The sequence below is a fragment of the Aptenodytes forsteri genome, unplaced genomic scaffold (genome assembly GCF_000699145.1).
Source record: "Aptenodytes forsteri isolate BGI_AS27 unplaced genomic scaffold, ASM69914v1 Scaffold142, whole genome shotgun sequence".
In the NCBI taxonomy this organism is placed as follows: domain Eukaryota; kingdom Metazoa; phylum Chordata; class Aves; order Sphenisciformes; family Spheniscidae; genus Aptenodytes; species Aptenodytes forsteri.
Window position 1 is genome coordinate 2,806,609 of NW_008794598.1, and position 19,127 is coordinate 2,825,735.

A 19,127-nucleotide genomic window follows, 5' to 3' on the forward strand; every position below is an offset into this window, starting at 1 on the left:
CCTGTCCTTAACAAGTCAGGGTGTGTTTGTGCTCTCTGACAGAGTCTTCTGCAGAAGACTTTGAGGATATTTAGATCTCATGAGGGCTGGCAGTTTGCAGGAAACCACAATCTGGCATGAAGCAATGGTCCTTGACTGTTTGAGTAGGGGTTGGGTTCTGTAAATCTCATGTTGTTGGTTTGGAAGATTTATTGCCTAGCAAATTCTGTTTACATACTTTTTAATGGGGAAAATGCGGGGATATGAGAGAGAGTTATTTCTGTGTTTCTTCTTGAATAACATGACCTTTAAAAGAATCTGTAACTTCACTTAACGGATGCTCTTAGGAAAGGCAGCTGTGATTGGGACTAAGTTATACCCATGTTTTGCATGACAGTGACTCAGTGTTGGAGAGCAGCTCTGTCTGACACTGTTTAAATGACAGAGCAGACTAGAAGGAGCAACAAAAAACCTGTCTGTTTATATATCTTTAAGGGCTGGAGCAGTATGAAAGAAGGTGCTATAACAGTCTTGCCATCACAGCCTGACTTCCTATTGAAAAAGAACCTTGAACTGCCAACTAAGCTGCCTGCTTAAGCTGCCGGAATAGTTTATGGCTATGAGGAATCAGTGCACCCTAGCAAAATGCAGCTGCTTCTGGGCAGTAGCATTTCTAACAATATCATTCAACACTTCAGGATGAAAAATTGAGTTGAAGTAACTAGAGAAATACCTTGGCTGAAACTGGAAGGAAATACCGGTGTGCTGCATGTGCACAGCTCGGCTGAAGTACATCAGTCTTTTTTGATAGTGGCAGCTCTTACTATCCTGTGAAATAATCTTTAAAGCCTGGAAAATATTCAGGAACATAAATAATACTTTCCCTTTTGAAATGCAATTCAAGTATTGTTTGACTGATTTCAGTGTCGAATGATTTCTATTTTGTATTTCATTGAAGGTGCTATTAAAATCCCAACTGTTTCCGTATCTCCAGAGGACTTGAATACAACTGCCATGGCAGAATTTGGGAATTACATTCGGGAAGGTACTAAACTTTCATTCTTAGCGATCTCTGCTGCTCAATTTTATTTTCATAAACAAACTGAAGAGAGTATGTATGGTTCTTGAATATAATGGAACATATTTTTATTTTGTTTTTCCTCAAGAAAGGACTGGCAAAAATGGCATGCATAGGTCACCTCTGCAACAGTGTACTTTGGTGTAGCAACGGGCAAAGCTAGAACAGAGAAGGTTCAAATGTCTTTTTGCAATGGTGGTTTTTGGTCCTTGAGATGGTTAAATGACCTTACCATTAAGTAAAAAAAAAAAAAAAAGGAAGACTACCCCTGCTTCTTCCTGCTTTTTTGGCAGTCCCGTCATTGCTACCTGCAAAACAGCTGCAGCACTGGTGAACAACAGTTCCTGGTTTTGCTTAGGAAAGTCTTAAATACAAAGTGAGATGGATTGGTAGAAGTCTGAGAACGAAGCTGCACATCTGCTTCCTGAAGCAAATTTGTTGCGGTCAGTCTTATTTACAGTGCTCCCCTTGAGGCTAAATAGATGACTACTCTATGGAGTATATAATGATAAAACTGGACATTATTGTTAATTTTTCTTTTTCACATGTTTTTAATTTTTTTCTTAACAGTCTTCCCGGCTGTATTTTCTTCAAAGTTCATTCAACATGAAATTGTTGGGAAATACAGCCATCTCTTTACTGTTCAGGGTTCTAACCCTGAAATGATGCCCTATATGCTGCTTGCACACATGGATGTTGTGCCTGCTCCCCCAGAGGGCTGGGATTTCCCTCCTTTCTCAGCTGCAGAGCATGAAGGTTTCATCTATGGACGAGGAACGCTGGATAACAAAAACTCTGCCATAGTACGTCGTCTTGGTAATACCATTTCAGAGAGATACAAAGCCTGAAAAAGGCCGATTGGAGGAATCTATTCTCTTGAGATTTACTATATTGTCTCTCTTGCCCTTCTTTAAATGCAGGATGTTAGCGATAAATTCCTAAGCCCTGCGGTTTTCTCCCAACTTTTCCTAGAGATGAAGTGGAGTGGTCTTTTATTACTGAAGAAAGCAGAGTTAAAGCTCTTAGAAGATACAGAAAAACATTCACAGATGCAGATGTATTTGGTTAAATGCCATATTTCAATTTTATGTCAAATGCTGTGTTTGAAACCAGGGATAGACCTTTTACTTTTTCCCAGGTGTCATATGGGCATTCAAAGCCAAACTTGGCCCTTTGAAAAGGCTTGAGTTTCAAAATAAACAATGTTTATTTAATATTATAGTCAAATAACCTTGTATCTTTTATTATCTAGTCTGTGGCTAAACTAAGAGCTGTTGTACTAAGTACATTTGGGAGGAATAAAGTACAAAAAAAGATGGATCTGTGAAGGATTTCTCATTTGGGAAAAGGTTGATGGAAAAATTAATAAGGAAAACAGTCCTTTGTGACTTGCAAGGATTACTTCCATGATAGCCCTGTATTTAAATTTAAACAGATGTTTAGCAAACAAGTGTCACAGATGCTGTGGCTGCTTGTTAGGGCATAGGCCATACTCCTAGAAAGTTTCTTCAAGTTGTTTAATCATCAATTTCAAAGCCTTGCAACTTAAAATTTTGTTTTGGTGCTTCCTTCTGCTGTGAACTGCACAAGTAACTCCACAAATGCACAATAAAAATCAACAATTTCAGTGAACATGGCAAAAATGGGTGCTGACAAGGTAGAAGCAATATAATTTCTGCTGAAATGTAAAAAATTAACTAGCTTAAATTGAAAAAAACAGGTGAGATGGAAAAATGCGGCAAATGGTAGATTTCATTTCTCATTCTTCAGATTAAGTTTCTTGTTCTTCTGTTTCTGTCTTCTTAGCACTTTCTGTACAAAACGTACTGCTTATTAAAATAAACGGATTTGATAGCTCAAGTCAGAGCCAAACTGTGTGTAGGATAGACAGTTTAAAGGAACAGTGAATTCCTTGGATAATTATAACTCTGTCATGCTTCCTGTGCAGTTTGTCACTGACTTCATCAGTCGCAAGAACAAGCCTACGCTGTATTTTGTGTATGTACACTGACACCGCGTAGCATACTAAGTCTTAAGCATTATTGACCAAGTATATTGCAGTGTGTTTTCCAGAGAATATGAATATAACCAGTAGGAGTTGTAGAAATAAAAGCTCAACTGTGAACAGGACAAAGTTTCCTTAAGGGCTCTGAATGTATGATATTTCTTTTATGTTACATTGCTGCCTTTTACATTTATTCTCCTTACTAACACACAAGAATAGTACAATACATTCTGCTTTTTTTTTCTGCAGGGTATTCTGCAAGCTCTAGAATTTTTGCTGAGAAGAAATTACAGACCCCACAGATCTTTCTATGTTGGCATTGGACATGATGAAGAGGTATTTTCTTTCATTTCATCAAAACAACTAGTTGTTTGCATTGTTCCTGTATGTAACAAGGCTTAATTTTTGAACATTGTTTAACTAGAAAGTCCTTCCTGTTTTTCTTGGTTATGTGGGTAGATACTGTGTCAGGCACGTGGTCATAGTTATATATTGATTGTTTGGCTTTAAGTGACATTGACAAAGGGTTTGGTGTGATGAGCAAAGAGAAAAGAAAACAGTAGAGTGTTATTTCAAATTCTTTTCTGCATGGAAGGTGCAGTAGGAGTCGCGTTTTGGAGTATATGTAATACATGAAAAGCTGGCCTAAGATATACATGGTTGTTCCAAATGATCAGGAAGAGCTAACAGAAGTATTCCACTTTTGTTGTGGGTATACCCACTAGTAAACAGTACAGAGAGACAGATGAGGTGGTTTTGTTTATTCATTTTCAAAATATAAAGACAAAGAATTGTTAATAGTTAAAATGAATACCTCTTTAAAATGGCTAATTAATCTCTGGAGCTTATAGCTCTGAGATATCATTGTGTCCAAGAACTAATAGGATACAGAGCAACATTCAGTGACTCGTGAATGAGAGCTTTCCTCAGTGTGGATATAAATTCACCTGCTACTAGGCCATTAACAACCTCCAATGAATTTTGCTAGGAAGAATCTTTTATCGACAGGTTGCTCTAGAGCTGTTCATTAGGGGATTTCTTGCATTCCTTGTGTTGTAGCACTGGTCACTGTTGACAGCAAAATGTTTTCCAGTGTTCTTCCCGATGGTGTGGCTTAATCTGACCAGTTCCTCTGCCTGGATTCTCACAGGTGCTTGGTCAGAAGGGAGCAATGAAGATTGCAGCTCTGTTGGAAGCTAGAGGAGTGAAACTTTCCTTCTTACTAGATGAGGGAAGCGCAATACTAGATGGCATCATTGCGGGAGTGAAGAAGCCAGTAGCTGTGTAAGTAAGAGAGAACACAGTTGACCATAATGAAAGTGATACATTTTCAATAATTAATTTGTGAGGAATGACCTTGCTAATGCCAATAAAATACATTTTCAAGGCATGTAGCAGTGTTGGTGTTGCTAAAGCTACAGCAGTGGCACAAAGTGCAAGCAAAGGACCTTCAGTGTTTGCTTGCTGTCCATCACAGCTGTGCTGACAAAAGCAGAATGTTCCACTTAGCTAGTGCAAGCATGTTAATTGTATGCTGTAGAGTCTGCTCACCAGAGAAGCAGCCAAGACATCAGTCCTCCGAACATGTAGAGATTGTGTTAAGGATTTGTTGTTGCTGCTTCTTCGGTGTTTTTTTATGATACTAAAAATATGCAGAGTAGTTCTTTTTACCTATAGTCTGTGCGTGTGTGTTTGGAGTTGCATTAATCAAATTATTTATTTATTTATCTATTTATCATTGATCAGAATTGCTATCACAGAAAAGGGTTCAATAACACTGAACTTCACTGTGGAAAAAGAGCCAGGACATTCATCCTTTCCTCCTAAGGAGACAAGTATTGGCATTCTTGCAGCTGCAATGTCCAGGTGAGAGAGCTTCCCTGTCATCTTACGTTGAAGACAAGTCAGGCAGACTCCGAAGTCACTGATACGTGACTTTCTTGTTTAATATTTGTATTTAGAGTATTTTGCAAATTCCCCTTATGTATTTGAAATTGAAGTTTGTAGCTCACTTTGCAGGGCAGAAATGCAATCCCCAGCAAAGGGACAATTGCCAAATGTCTGGAGTGTCTTTTCGCTTCAGCTGTTCCTAGTGTCAGTTGATTCCTTAAAACCAAGACAATGTCATGATGTCTATCATAATTTACTCTGTAGCGGTAAAGATTGCTTTGTTTGGGTTGCAGAATTTCTCTGGAATTTATCCTTGCGCATACCTGCTACCTCTAGCTGGTAATTATCCAGGCCAATAGACATGGTGTAAAGACAGAATGTGACTGGGTAAATCATCTCATTACATGTCTGTGTAGATGTCAAATTGGCTAATAAATACTTATTTTAGAAAAACTTAATATGTACAGATATGATGGATTTTGGTGTGATGTTTTTATAGATTTCCATGTATTCTTTATAAGAGTCAGGCTTTTGGATTTTTTTCAGCTGTTCTTGAAAGAGAATCTTTGCATGTGACTGGGATGCCCAGAGATCTGTCAGGGAGCTGTGCTCACAGATTTACTTACCAGGAGAGGAAAGTGTGATTGCATCTCAAATACATGGGATACTTTTCACAAATCAAATTCCTATCGACCTTCTGGAGCAATAATAGCCAGAGATTTTTTAAATTTCAAATGTTGATTTTCTTTGTCGTAGACTGGAGCAGAATCCCTTGCGCAATCTGTTTGGCCATGGGCCAGAACTCATGACTATGGAGCACCTTGCATCAGAGGTGAGGAAAGAACTGTAATTTCATTCTCCGATTTTCATATTAATAAGCAAAGAGTAACCCAGTATATGAATTTAGAGCACAGTTACGTAGTTCCTGGAAAGGAGAAGACTTAAGCTGGCCTTTCTCCCAGATAATTGTTTCTGCTGGAATTGTTTCAGCCATAGCCAAGTGACTACACTGTCTTCTTGAAAACTAGAAATTTTCTGATTTGTGGTTTTTTTCTTCCACTTAGTTCACGTTTCCTCTCAGTCTCATCATGAGCAACCTATGGCTGTTTTCACCTGTTGTCAGCAGGTGAGAAAATATATCCTTGATGAACATTCCCAGCCTCTCACCCTTAAAAGATGAAGACCACTAGCTATTTCTGGTCTTCCCAGGAAATCAGTTACACCATTTCATAGTTTAGACAATGTCAGTGCTTTACGGTTAATAACCACTTTGTTAATTGACTGGGTCATCATTCAGCTTATTGCCTATGTAATTGCGGTGCTTATGTTTTATCGATATTAAATGTCTTTGAAACATGTTTTTTTTTTTTCTTTTTTGTAAGAGTTCTTGCCTGGAAACCTTCCACCAATGCCTTGATTCGAACTACTACAGCAGTCACGATGTTTAATGCGGGAATCAAGGTAGCTTCATTTTGTTTTTTCTCCATGTAGTGCGATGAGGCAGTTGGGACATTTGGTTTCCACCTGTTTATATCCAGTTATAAGCTCAGTACTGGCCCTGGTCTCAGACCCTGTGTGGTGTCACTACCAGTCTCCTTTTTACTTTAGGTGTGGCTTGGATTTAGCTACAGTTGAAAATTACTTCTTTCAGAAGCGTCTGATCTCTGTCACAAAAAGATCTCTGTAAACTAGTGTTAAGATTGTTTACATTTTAGGATGGACAAGAAAGAGTGTTTTCTATGTAATCATCCAAAGTATCAATAACAGTATTTGAAACTGTGTCACAGTCATAAACACTTCCCTAGCCCAAATGGGATCTTGTGTTTGTGAGCACCGGTTTGGTGTTTACCTTCATTCGAGTAGGGTTAGTGTGCCCCTTGGACTGAGAGATAACAGGTTCTGGCTGATACAGCTAGATCTTGCCCTGATAAGGAGGTATAGCTATCCAAAAATACTGTAGGCCTGGAAAATAAACAGGCTGTTTGGTGTGTCCCTGAAAAAATCTGTTACTGAAAAGCATCACTGGACAAGAAAACAAGATACAGTGGCTGAACAGTGACACTGAGTGGCCAGGAGAGAATTGACACCCTGGTTTCTTGGGTTTTTTTTCTAAAGATTATACCTTCTTTTCTTTAACAAAATTATAAATATTCATTCTGTAGAAAAGAAGAGTTACGTGTCTTCAGTAACATCATTTGTTAAGCGACTTACATGTCTCGTACTTGGGGAAAAGTAATATGACAATTAGGTAAAAATATTGCTTAAAAAAAACAACAAACTTTCAGAATTTCTAAATACAAGATTTCTGAAGGGAGAGGGCTTATGTCAAGAGGAAAACTTCTACGTAACAGCTAACTTCATTTTTGTTGAATCGATGAATATCTCTTTGTGTAGTTATCTGCATTATAGATGAGATTTACAGTATTTTAACACGGAGTACAGAAAGAGATATCACACTTAATGTTAGTGGAAACAGAGTGAAGCATTAGTCTGAGGCCTGGAGTTGTTTGAGCAGTTTCTGAGTTTGCAGTTGGCATTTTCATCTGTTTTTAACTTCCTTTTAAGTTTTGGTCCTTTCTTTTTTCTAGATAAATGTCATCCCATCTTCTGCAAAAGCAACAGTGAACTTCCGGATCCACTCTGCAGAGAAGGCCACTGAGGTACTTACTGTACCCCCGGATGCGGGGCTGTTCTCCATCCCTTTCTGAGCAGAGTGGCACTTGGCCATTTGTGGCAGCAGATCTAGACGAATACTCTGTTCGTCTCTCCCTGTATTCATACGAGCAGCGGAAGGGGAAGATTTGGGAATTGCTCCTTTATGGAGGCTGTCAGAAACACAGCTTATCTAATGTCTTTTCTCCTCCTTTGAGATGGATTGCAAAGTGCATTGTTTACTATGGCTTCTGAATGTGGAGCAGAGCAAGAGGCAGGCCAAGCTTGGAAGTATGCCTTGCAGTTATATTGAGTAGATTTCAGAAGTCTTTTTGTGCCAAAGAGCACATGGATCGTATGTGACTTATGGAATGGAAACGTTAAGGTTTGTGACCTGTGAGAATGTGGGAGTCTTGCACGCTTCAGGAGGTATGGCATGCCTGTCCAGCCAAGGACGGCTGTGAAACATTGTCAGTAAATAGTATCTTCCCTTCCCAAACCTTTGCTGAAAGTTTATCTTTCTGGAAGCTTTTTCTGGATTGTTTACTTGGATGACCCAACTACCAGGTAGCAGCAGGTTGACCACCTGTCTTTCAGTACTGAACCAGTTCAGGAATACCTTGAGACAGTGATGTGCATCTGATTGCGCTAGGGGGGGGAAAAAATTAGCTTAAGTATCAGCCATCCACTGAGTAAGAGGAAGAGAGACTGCCACACAGTTTCAGTCCTAACTATGCATCTGTATTTGCAGCCACAATTGGCAGTTCACGGACAAACGTTTTCTGGAAAGTGGAACATTTGCTGACATCTAGAAGGGATGCTTTCTTGTTTCTTTTGCTTATTTAATCTCTGTGGTTTACCCATAGGTGCTAGAGATGGTTAAAAACACTGTTGCTGATGACAGAGTGAAGATCGATGTAGTAGAGGCTTTTGACCCACTCCCCATCAGTCCTTGGGATGACCAGACATTTGGAGTCCATATTCTTCAAAGAACCATCCTGGATACTTTCCCAGATGTTGACAGCGTAGTCCCAGGTAACAGCAAGCACATGATGATTATTGTTTCCTCTCCAGCTTCCACCCTGCTTTTCTCTCCCCTGTCCCCCAATATTGACTTGTTTCCATCTTCTGTGTATTTCTCCACTCCAGCTGTTAACTACTGGAAACAGCTGTTTTTTCCTCTTTTTATTCCATTCCCTCTTCATGTTTTAAAAGTTTTAATGTTTTTTGGTAGTGGAAGTAAAAAAGCAAACAGGAAACTGACAGAAACAATAAGCCTTGAATTTGACTCTCTGCACATACAAAGGAATCTCTTCAGGGAAGAAAGGAATTGTGAGGGAGAGAAGGAGGTCTTCTTGCTTTAGCTCTTCTTTTATCGTTTTCATAGCTGACAAAGCCATTCCTGCTTTTCTGTATTGTTCCTTATGATCCTAGCTCCTTCCCTTTCTCACAGCTCCTTCCTAGTTCTGTACCGTTTGTTGGACTGCAGTTTGAAGCTTACGCTTTTGTGGAGGCTGAGTATCATGGCTGTTCTTAGAATGATTGAATTGTATGTTCAGCTGCTGTTCATGAAAGAGAGAATGTTCTTCTTCCAGGACATACCAACTGTTTCCAGTGATTTTGCTTTTGGTGTAGCTAGGGGGCATATAGAACTGTTATCAGATGCCTTTCCTTTCTCCTGGGAAAAGTGTGGGTCATTGAAATGCTGCTCTCACGCAAAGTAAACCTGAGGTTTGTTTTCCAGGCACATGTATTGGAAACACAGACAGCAGGCATTTCACTAACGTCACAAATGCCATTTATCGATTTAACCCACTGCTCTTGAAATCAGATGATCTTCCCAGGTACTGTGTTCTGTCTGCATGTGGGCAGCTGTTTGGGGTGGGGACTAGTGAAAGAAAATCAATATGCATTAGGCAGAAGACGGAAACCCAACCTTGTATACCTTGGCGTGGCGGTGAGGTTGCCTCACATTTTGTTAGGCCACCCATTTCCTGCAGATCTGGGTGCTGCACAAATAGGGGGTGGTAATTACACTGGGAGGGTGTTAGCCCTTACTCTTCTTTACTTCAAATGCAGACAAGACCTCATTTAGGTGTCCCATTCGGTAGTACAGCAATGCTGTGAAGCTGACTGGATCCTTTATATAGTGCAGCAGTGTGAAAGGTGTGGTTCTGGTAGTTGGCCTTGTTTAAGACGTTTATCCGTATGTTTAGACACATGCCACTGAATTTATTTGCTCCTTAAAGCTGGAACTTTGGTTTTCTGGGGTAAAGTGGTAACAAAGAACATCATCATGCAAGGGATTGTTTGTTTATTCAGCACGTAATAGATTTGGCATTTTATTGAGGTGCAGATGATACGGGAGTAGAGTGCTCTGGTAGCTGTACAGGACAAGTGACATAAATGGCCAAGAAACGGGCAAAGAGCTGGAATACTGTTTTTTCTTTTCCACATACGCCATGGACTTTCTTGTGCTCTGAGCCTTAGAATCAGTAGACTTGGTTGGCCTGAGGAACAGGCACTGCAGTTACAATGCAGTATCTGGTGTATATTGCTGCATTTTTATGTTAGGCATTGCTTTACAAAGTGAACAGGCAAGTGGGGTGCTGGCTATATGCAGGTGGGTCACAAATGCACACTGGAATGAAAAACATTCTTCTCTCTCTACCAGGATCCATGGGTTGAATGAGAGAATCTCAGTTGAGAATTACGAGAAACAGATCAAGTTCCTCTTTCAGCTGATTAAGAACTGTGACATTGACAAGCTTCCGGAGCCTCATGCAAACTCCCACGAGCTGTGAGAAATACACCTGAGAAGAGCAGCTCCTAAGGTGGACTCTGGGATGGCAGGGGTCTGGGCCATGGGATGCAGTTGTGTGTTGCGTATTGAGCTATGTCTGGAATTTGTTTTTTGCGTATTGTGGTTTACAAACAGATGTAAACACTGCTGGTTGCTGCTTTAGGCAAATGTACAGTTTGCCAGAAAGTGATAAGAACCTGGACAAAACACAACAAATAACCCTGATTTTTGGTTCCCCCCTGGTCTGACATGCAGCCATTAATCTGATGGTATTAATTTTTTCAGCGCTTTCTTTAAGCCTCTGAAATTGGTAGTCATTTAAAAATCTAAGCTATAATCAGCAGTCACTCACCTATCAGTAAAAGAGGTGAATCTTCTATGTGTGCTTTTGACAAACTCGTTTTATACAGTTAATTGGTTTTTCACAAATGATGTGTCTGTCAAAAGCTCACATGAAAGGTTTGTGACATGGTGTAGGTTTCATGTAATTGGTAGAGTTACACTATAAGAGTTTGTTGCACTGCTGCTGGGTATGGGCTTCTTCCCCAGGTGATGCTCTCGACCAGCATCAACGGTGCTCTCAACCACCAGTGTCAGTGTTAACTTGATACTGCTAAGTTCTCCCATGCGTGCACTGGTTTCTGACTCTGTTTTAAAATACTGAGCTCCAGAGGTCCTAGCTATGTTGCTTTAACTGGTGTTGCCCTGATCTCAGAGATGCTGAAAAGAGGTTTCTTCCTCTTTTCAGTGATTTTTGTTTTTTTTCTCTCTCACTCTTTGGCATGGCCCAGGTATGTTGTGCAGCTGGGTGTCAGAATAAGGAATTGCAGCTTTAAATAAGAAACTAAATCAGTGTTGTCTGCTCGTGTATATGCTCTTTTCACTGAATCAGTTTCTGTTGTGTGTGTTTCTCTTTTGTTCCTCTGAGAACTTGATTGTGAAAGGTGGTGAAACCCTTCAGTTTCTTCCAGTTCAGTGCGAGCAGAAAGTCTTTGTTCCTGATGGCGAAGCCCTTCAGTTTCTTCCAGTTCAGTGGGAGCAGAAAGTCTTTGTTCCTTCACTGCCTGTGCAAGCAGTTTTCACTTTACTGCAGCACTTCTGTTGACTCAGCTCTTTGGGAATCGTAGTGTAGACAGGCCATTGATGTTGACCCTGTTTAATCCTGCACTTCTTGCACTAGCATGCCTATCTCTGTTAGCACTAAAGGGTTAAGCATTCTTTTGGCCTTGATAGTCTCTTTAGTTGGGGTTACCGTTATTAATTAAACAAAGAAAGAATTAAGAACCAGATGTTAGCCAAAGTAAAGACTGGGTGAAAGCTGCTTTGTTGTACTGACATGCAGACTCTGTGCTGTAGGTACTAGTACAACTCCTCCTGTTGCACTGTTGCAGAGATGTGTGTGTCTGTCTTTCAGAACTTGAATTATACACTGGAATGGGTGGTTGTTCTGCTCTAAATTCATATTGTAAAATGTACTGGAATGTACAGGAAATACCCTGAAACGTATCCTGAAAAACAGTGATGGAACTGTGATTCCTATTCTTTCCGTTCACCATTCTCTATTTGCAGTCTGATCTTATCAGTCTGGCCAATGGGCTAAAACCGTATCAATCTACTAAATAATTGAAACCAGATCAGCATTTTCATCTAATAAAACAAGGAATGCAGATTCTTTTCTGATTATTATTTAGTCTTTTTATGTAACTGTATAATTGCAATGAAGTCATTTCCACGCCCGATCCTACACTAGAGCAAGTCATAAAGTTTCCATCAAAACAAATCCACATATTTTCCAGCCTGCTTTAATCTTTGCACCCTCCCTGGTGCTCCCCTTTCTATACAAAATTAGCTAACTCTGTTTATGCATTATTGGGTAGTAAATAGCTTGCATCTTTTACGGTTTATTGCATTTTGTCTGTGTGCCCTAACGTCATTAATTTGTTTAGCCGCATGTCTATGGCTCTTTTGTGAAGGTGTCATTCCTCTTGCAAACTCCCGTTGCAGACACAGCAAAAGTGATGTGTCAGGGTACAGCGCAGAACAAAATACGTCCCCGGGAGTGGGAGGTGGAGGAAGGTTTTTGGTTTTTTTTTTTTTTCTCTGGCAAGTCTCTATAAAGACAACTGAGTCTAAAGCCTTCACTTTGACTATGGCAGTATGGGGCCGATATTGTTTAACATCGACAGTAATGACCTGGGTGAAGGGACAGTGCATCCTTAGCAAGTTTGCAGATGATGTGAAACTGGGAGGAATGGTTGACTCACCCGATGGTTGTGCTGCCATTCAGAGGGACCTCGACAGGCTAGAGAAATGGGAAAACAGGTCTCTCATGAAGTTCAACAAAGGGAAATGCAAAGTCCTGCACCTAGGGAGGAATAACCCCGTGCTGGGGACTGGCTGGCTGGAAAGCAGCTTTGCAGAGGAGGACACAGGGGTCCTGGTGGACAGGTTGAACGTGAGCCAGTAGTGTGCGCTGGAGAAAAAGGAGGCCAACAGCATCCTGGGAGTAAAGATTAGGTGATGTCCTGAGGTCCCCTCCAACCTCAACCATTCTGTGATTCTGTTGTAGGGCACAGGTTGTGAAAATCCCAACTTGGGTCATGCTGTTGTGCAGTGAAGGCTGTGTTGTGGTGTGGAAGGAGGGATTTGTTGCCTGTTGTAATAGCAAATGGGTCCTAAAGACATAAAGCATCCTTTATATTTTGTAATCTCCTGTCCCCAACCAAAAATCACTCATCTCTGTGTTTTGGTGAGGATTGTTTCTTTAAAGGACATTCATCTGGAGATTCATTTTGCTGCTGTGAAGGAAAAGCGAAGGGCAAACAGCGCTGGGAAGGCAGGGTTGTTTTTGGCAGGTACTGTGCAAATGTGTGCCGTGAGGTTTCGCTAATGCAGCTTGTTGCAGAGCCTCATTAAGTGCTGCTCATCAGCCGGTGCTGAAATCATGCAGTGCCTCTGCATTGAGTAAATGTTCAACAGAGATGTACTGCAACCTGACGCCACTAAACGGAAGTGCTTTAAACAGACCATATCTTGCAGGATCCAGTAGTGAAAAAGCACGTTCCCCACCTCTGCCCACTTTTTCCAGTCACTTCTGATAATTGTCTGTGCTTTTTTTCCGCGCAGCAGCTTTGCCCTTCGTATTCTTAAGTCTCCTTATTTTATCCTATTAGCTGCCATGTCATGCTTATCTGGCACAATTCTGAAGGGTTGCTCAATGATTTGGTGTCTGCACACCGCTCCTGACAGAACAGTTTTCTTTCCACCCCATTTTACTGCTCCCATGAGATGTTTTCAGAGAATGTCTCTCATCTTGAGTGGTATTTGAAATCTTAGTGTCGTCATGTAAATAACAGCGTAAGGATGACACGCTGGCCTTTGCTGCTAAGATCGTATACAACTTTGCATTGTATGAGTAGTTACTTGAAAATGCCAAGTACATCATGTAAACACAGAGTAATAGCTCTGTGAGCTATTTTTTTTTTGTCATGAGTCACTGTGCTTTGAGCATGTAGAGCAATTACCTCTGATTCATCAGAGAAGGAAAAGCCTGATTTTCTGCTCTGAAGACACATAACTTGGTGTCATACCTAATGGGGTTTTGAATGCTGTTTGTCTTAGTCCAATTCCAGTGTGTTAACATGTTCCTGTGTTATATCCATAGCAACTTACTTTTTTCCCCCTTTCTTTGTAGCCAAGTCTACAAAGCTGCTGTTCTTCTGACAACGGTTACTCGAAGTAACATGTTTGTAGTTGTCCAGCCATAGCAGCCTGCTACTAGCACACCAGCTGATTTAGGGCCATGTGGGCCTGCTACACGATGGAGAAAAGGTCACGTTCCACACCTGCATTTTCTAAAGAAAGCTCTGGTGCTGGCCTCTACTTAAAAGGGCTTGGTTTATTTTCAGCGCCAAGTGACCATGGAGAGTTCAGGCACAGAGCTGGAGCAGAACACAGGAGCAAGGTGTTTACAAAGTTGTTTCCTCCTGCCTTGCATTTGACGCTTGCATTCTTGGCTCCTCTTTTGCCATTTTGTTTGGTATTTCATGGAGCTGGTGAAGTCCATTTTCTCAAGCAGGTGCTGTGAAAGCTTCCCCACTCAGCTCAGCCCACACCACCGTGCCCTAGTCTTATCAGTGCTGTAGAGCAAGATATCCATGGAGGAATTTGGAGGCCACCCAGTCACAGCCTGCAGTACCCTTTGCCATTATAGGGAAGTAATCCTCACCTGTAGCTCAGCCTGTGACCCTTAATCCTCACCTTCAGTGGTCTTCAGTACTGCCTGCTGCTGCCAGGTTAAACCCTGCACAGGTTCTTGCCAATGCATTCAGTCCCCATCCGCAGCTCCTACGCAGAGCTTGCTAGCAATCTGAAACTTTTACAGACATCTTTGTCACTTTAGTCCCCAAATTCAGGCTCTCGCAATAACCCTTTAAAGAAACTGTGCTGCCATGACCTGTGAGGTCTCTAGTACAGCGTTGGTAGTTGCATGCCAGCATCTCTCAGTGCCCATAGCAAGGCCTAGAGGGGTGCTGAAGTGCTGCCCAGGGAATTATTTTCCTTAACAGCACAGTGAAGGCTGTGTGTCATCTGAGTTGCCGTGCAGGGGGCTTGGCTCCGCTTTCCGGTTCCACAGCTTCCCAGGGTAGCAGGGGCGGCAGAGATAAAGAGCTCAGCATGGTGGGGAAGGGAGTGACCTGCTTCACTCAGTAGAGATCACTCTGGCTGATTTAAGAGCTGTGATGGTGGGCCCCAGAGGAAGCTGCAGTCAGTTCTCAGCAGGAAGGAAAATGACCACATGGAAGGGTGGTTAATGCAGGGGGTAGGGGACAAAGGGTAAATGCTCTTTGTCACTGATGGATTTACCTATGAGTTGGTCAAGGCCTGGGCAGCATGCAAGTCATGTAGCATATCCCAGGGGGCTTTTCATACGTCTTTTAATTTATATTTTTAATTCAACACAATTATATGGTTTATTGTAGCCCTGTAAATACTCGGATCACTTGAACACTGTGCCTGATCTTGCACTAGAAAGGCAACCACATGGAGGGGCCTGGCTGCAGTTCAGTTATTTAACCGAGTAACCAAAAAAGCTCCTTCTAGTTCATGGCAGTAATCCTCTGCTCGGTGACTGTGCTGACTGTGTGTCAGTGCTGAGGCTCTCTGCATGCTCTCTGTCCAGTTACCACAGCTACAACAGGTTATTTTCATGTTTTCTGTAGGGTGAAGATGATTAGAGAAGGGCAGCAGTGGATTACCGTCACAGATTGACCCAATGGCCAGAGTAAGGGATATGAACTCCTCCAGAAAGCCCATAGGAGAAAACTGGAGTGTTTTTTTCCAGATTCTAACTATTTTTGGCTGTAGTGCAGCCATTACATCTGGCATGTGCCTGTCTAAACTACCTTTAAACTTACTAGCTCACCTACTGATCTTAGTCTAGCTTCAGTATAGGTCTGAGTTCAGCCTACTTGACAAGCTGTATAAGTACTCGGGAAGAATAATTATTATTTGCCCTGGAGCACTTTTATCCTTCCAAGTCCGCTTGGATTTTTAAATGTAGACTAGCTGTATGTAGACACTGGAAAAGGTTAATCCAATGTTTAAATGTTGTTAGGACAGTACTGCCTAGCTGTATGTAGACACTGGAAAAGGTTAATCCAATGTCCTCTTTGGGATTTTGGGAAATGAGAGGATCTTTGTGGAGTGGGAAATAGGGGGGAGTTAAGAAATGATTTGCATTTATACTATTTTTTTTTAATATCAGTGTCTGCTCTGATCAGTCCAGCAGGGTTGTGATGTTAGTCCTTTCTTCGGCCTAATTTCTGAAGATATAAGCTGCAAATTCATTTATCTGGAACAAAGCAGAGATGCGAGGCGTGTCCTCAGTCCCTCCATGACAGGTGTCCATGCTATCGGTGGGGGCAGCAGCTGCTGACACAGGAACCGCCGGCCTCGTGGAACGCAGGAAGCGAGGACCTTTCAGCTCCCCTCTGCCAGATGCTCTCACGTGGCAAAAAGCCTGAGGGATGTACCTGACTGAGGCTGACCTGTGTTTGTCGCAGCAGGCGCAGCACGTGGGTGACACATGGACACAGCTGGGAGCAGTAGTCATTTGGACCTTCGGAAAAAGGATGGCGATGGTTTTGTTTGCTTCCAGGCTGGTAAAACAGAACTTCCGTGGTCTGCATTTCTTCTCCCAGATCAGGACCAGATTAGGGTCAGCTGCTGACGTTGCTGCCTGTCCTCATGAACGGCTTTTACTCTGGACTGACATCTGTAGGGGTGAGTCATTATCCATAACCTATTCAACCTTTGAGTTTGCCTGTTGAGATTCCTGGTTACAAGAAATTAAGAACTAGGTTCCCTCAGAATCCTTGGTCAAAGGCAGCTGGGACTGCATTCAGATCAGCATTTAGGTGTGACAGACAGCGGTGGAGCTAGAACAGAGAGCAAAGGGTTTGACAGGACACTGTCAAATTCTGTTAGGTGGGTTTTTTGAGTGACTTTGGCCGAACCACTTTATTTTGCTGGATTCTTCTGTGAAAAGGGCAAAATTATCCTATAGGCATTGTGGCCTCCTAGGCCGTTGCTGAGCGCTTGCCCAGAGCTGGACAGTTTGGTAGTGCTAAAGTCACGTGGCTGCTGTAAAACACACGGGCACGACATTCCGTGATCTAGTGTAGCTCAATGGTAAACTCTTTCCTTTCCAAGCATTTTGTTGCCTTTGGTACCTGCTAGCCCTGGAATTGGAAACCCGTTTCCTGCCCTTTCATCCTCTGCCTTTCTGATCTCTGCGCGTCAGCGTCGCTGGTGGGGATTTTATCTATTTCTGTTTTCTTGTCTCAGGCAGCTTTTGTCTCCACGCTTCCACTTCCTGAGCGTGCAGCTGGCCGGACTGTTAATCAACAAGGTCACATTTTGGTGCGCGTTGTTTTTAGGGGGGTGGGGGAAGAACGGTTGCTCCGGGGGAGATACGGATTTTCCAAGTCAGGAAGGAAAGATGAAGGCGGAAAGAGAGCCTTACAGACCAGGTTTATTTGGACAAAGGAAAACGGAGGCTAGGGTTGGAGGCAGGATTTGGAACTCCACTCCCAGCTTGAGTGTGGAACTGTGCTACGGCTTTAGTCGAGACATTGTCTCTGTATGTCTCAAGTTTTCCTTGATGTCTCTTTGCCAGCGTCACAGCAGGAGGTCCGGAGAATTTGTTAAATGACTGCAAATGCTCATCACCCCTCAAAACACTGGGTTCAAGTAGACTGTGTAGCAGCAGATAGGTGCAAAACCCAGTGCGCTTTGCCAGTTACTTTATCACAGCGAAAGCAGCGCTCCGCTCATCTGCTCCGTAAATTCAACTTTCTTGAGTTGAAGAGGTTTTTGGGACTGAGGAAGTTAAACCCGCTTAGGCCTTCTATCTGAGCTGTCTTTGTGCTGCTTTATATAATTGTATGTCCTGCTCTGCTTCCAGTGTGCCGGTCGCCCTTTTCTTCCAAAGCAACAAGTATTTTGGGAAAGGAAGCTCCCCATGCTCAATTTTTAATATGAGCAGAAAGAAATTGAGTAGCACAGCCCACATCTTTAGGGGGGACTCGACCACAATGGGTCTCTTGCTGCCATTGCCCACGACTACCTTCGTTTCCTTATTTTAAGAAATGAAGTCACCAGCCCTAGTGACGCTTGACTCAGTGTATCTGTGGGGGAATGCAGTTCCTGTGCCGCCCTCCCTCTTCCCCTCGCACGCATGCTTGTGTCACAGCGACCGTTATTGGCTCAAGACCTGTCTCCAAGGCATGGAGCTGGGGATCACGTAATCGCTCTGGGTAATAACTTGCTGTTGACTGTTTGCTGGGAGGAAAGGCAAGGCAAGGCAGGAAGGAAAAACAACAACTGGTCAAAAGTTCCACTCATGCAAAAAAAAAAAAAGGGGGGGGGGGGGGGAATAGAAGGAAAACATGAATCAGAAGAGCTGGTTTCATTCAGGAATAGAGAATTCTACAGAGCAGTGAGGCACTGACCTCTGTAGCAGGAGTTACTGCTTTTTAGGTATGTATTTGTTGTGGGGCAGTTTGGCGTAAACAGATGCAAAGTGAGTACGTGACGATATTCCCAATTTTCTTTGCTGAACTACATCAGAGGAGCCCTTGAGCCTGGCACAGAGGCCTGAAAGCCAGGGTGTACCACTGGTACCCTGTGGGTGCTCCTGGGCCTCGGTCCCAAAATGATAGACAACGTACCAAAGCTGTGCTTAATTAATCAGTTATGGAGTTAAAATGATAAAATGCCCTTGGGTTGCTGTTTCACAGCCGTTTTAAGCCGAGGAGGGGAACGGCTGGACCCCTGCGGAGGTGTTGAGCGTCAGTCCAGCCGCCTTGCCCTGGACGGGGCGGGGGTCTGCCGAAACACCTCTGTGGGTGGGACGGCAGCGCACCCCTGCCCAGCACGGCCACCCCAGCGGAGATGGGGAACGCTCTGTGACCCGTGAAACCCCTCTCCCCGGGCGGGGAGAGCGAGACCTCCCGGGAGCGCACCTCGGGCGCCAGCGAAGGGCTCCCCTGGCTCAGCAGAGCGAGAGCGGACGGACAGCGGGGAGAAGGGAGCAGGAGCCTTTCCTTCCAACGCCGCGCCCCAGGTGAGAGTCAGGAGCGCCCCGGGAGCAGGCAAAGCCCCGGGGAGCGCCCCGGGCTCGGCGGAGGGATGGCGGGATGGCGGGCCGCCCGCCT

At 43.0% G+C, this 19,127-nt stretch overlaps 1 protein-coding gene across 1 annotated transcript; it reads left to right on the forward strand.

Moving 5' to 3' along the window:
* The first annotated feature begins 936 nt into the window (after positions 1-936).
* On the forward strand, positions 937-12,075 carry PM20D1 (peptidase M20 domain containing 1). The gene is made up of 12 exons (XM_009272771.1): positions 937-1,024; positions 1,628-1,860; positions 3,312-3,398; positions 4,213-4,346; positions 4,809-4,928; positions 5,709-5,784; positions 6,017-6,078; positions 6,335-6,413; positions 7,541-7,612; positions 8,471-8,639; positions 9,349-9,448; positions 10,279-12,075. The coding sequence occupies exons 1-12, from the start codon at positions 994-996 to the stop codon at positions 10,406-10,408; spliced, it is 1,293 nt and encodes a 430-aa protein (XP_009271046.1). The 5' UTR covers positions 937-993; the 3' UTR covers positions 10,409-12,075.
* Positions 12,076-19,127: the final 7,052 nt, after the last annotated feature.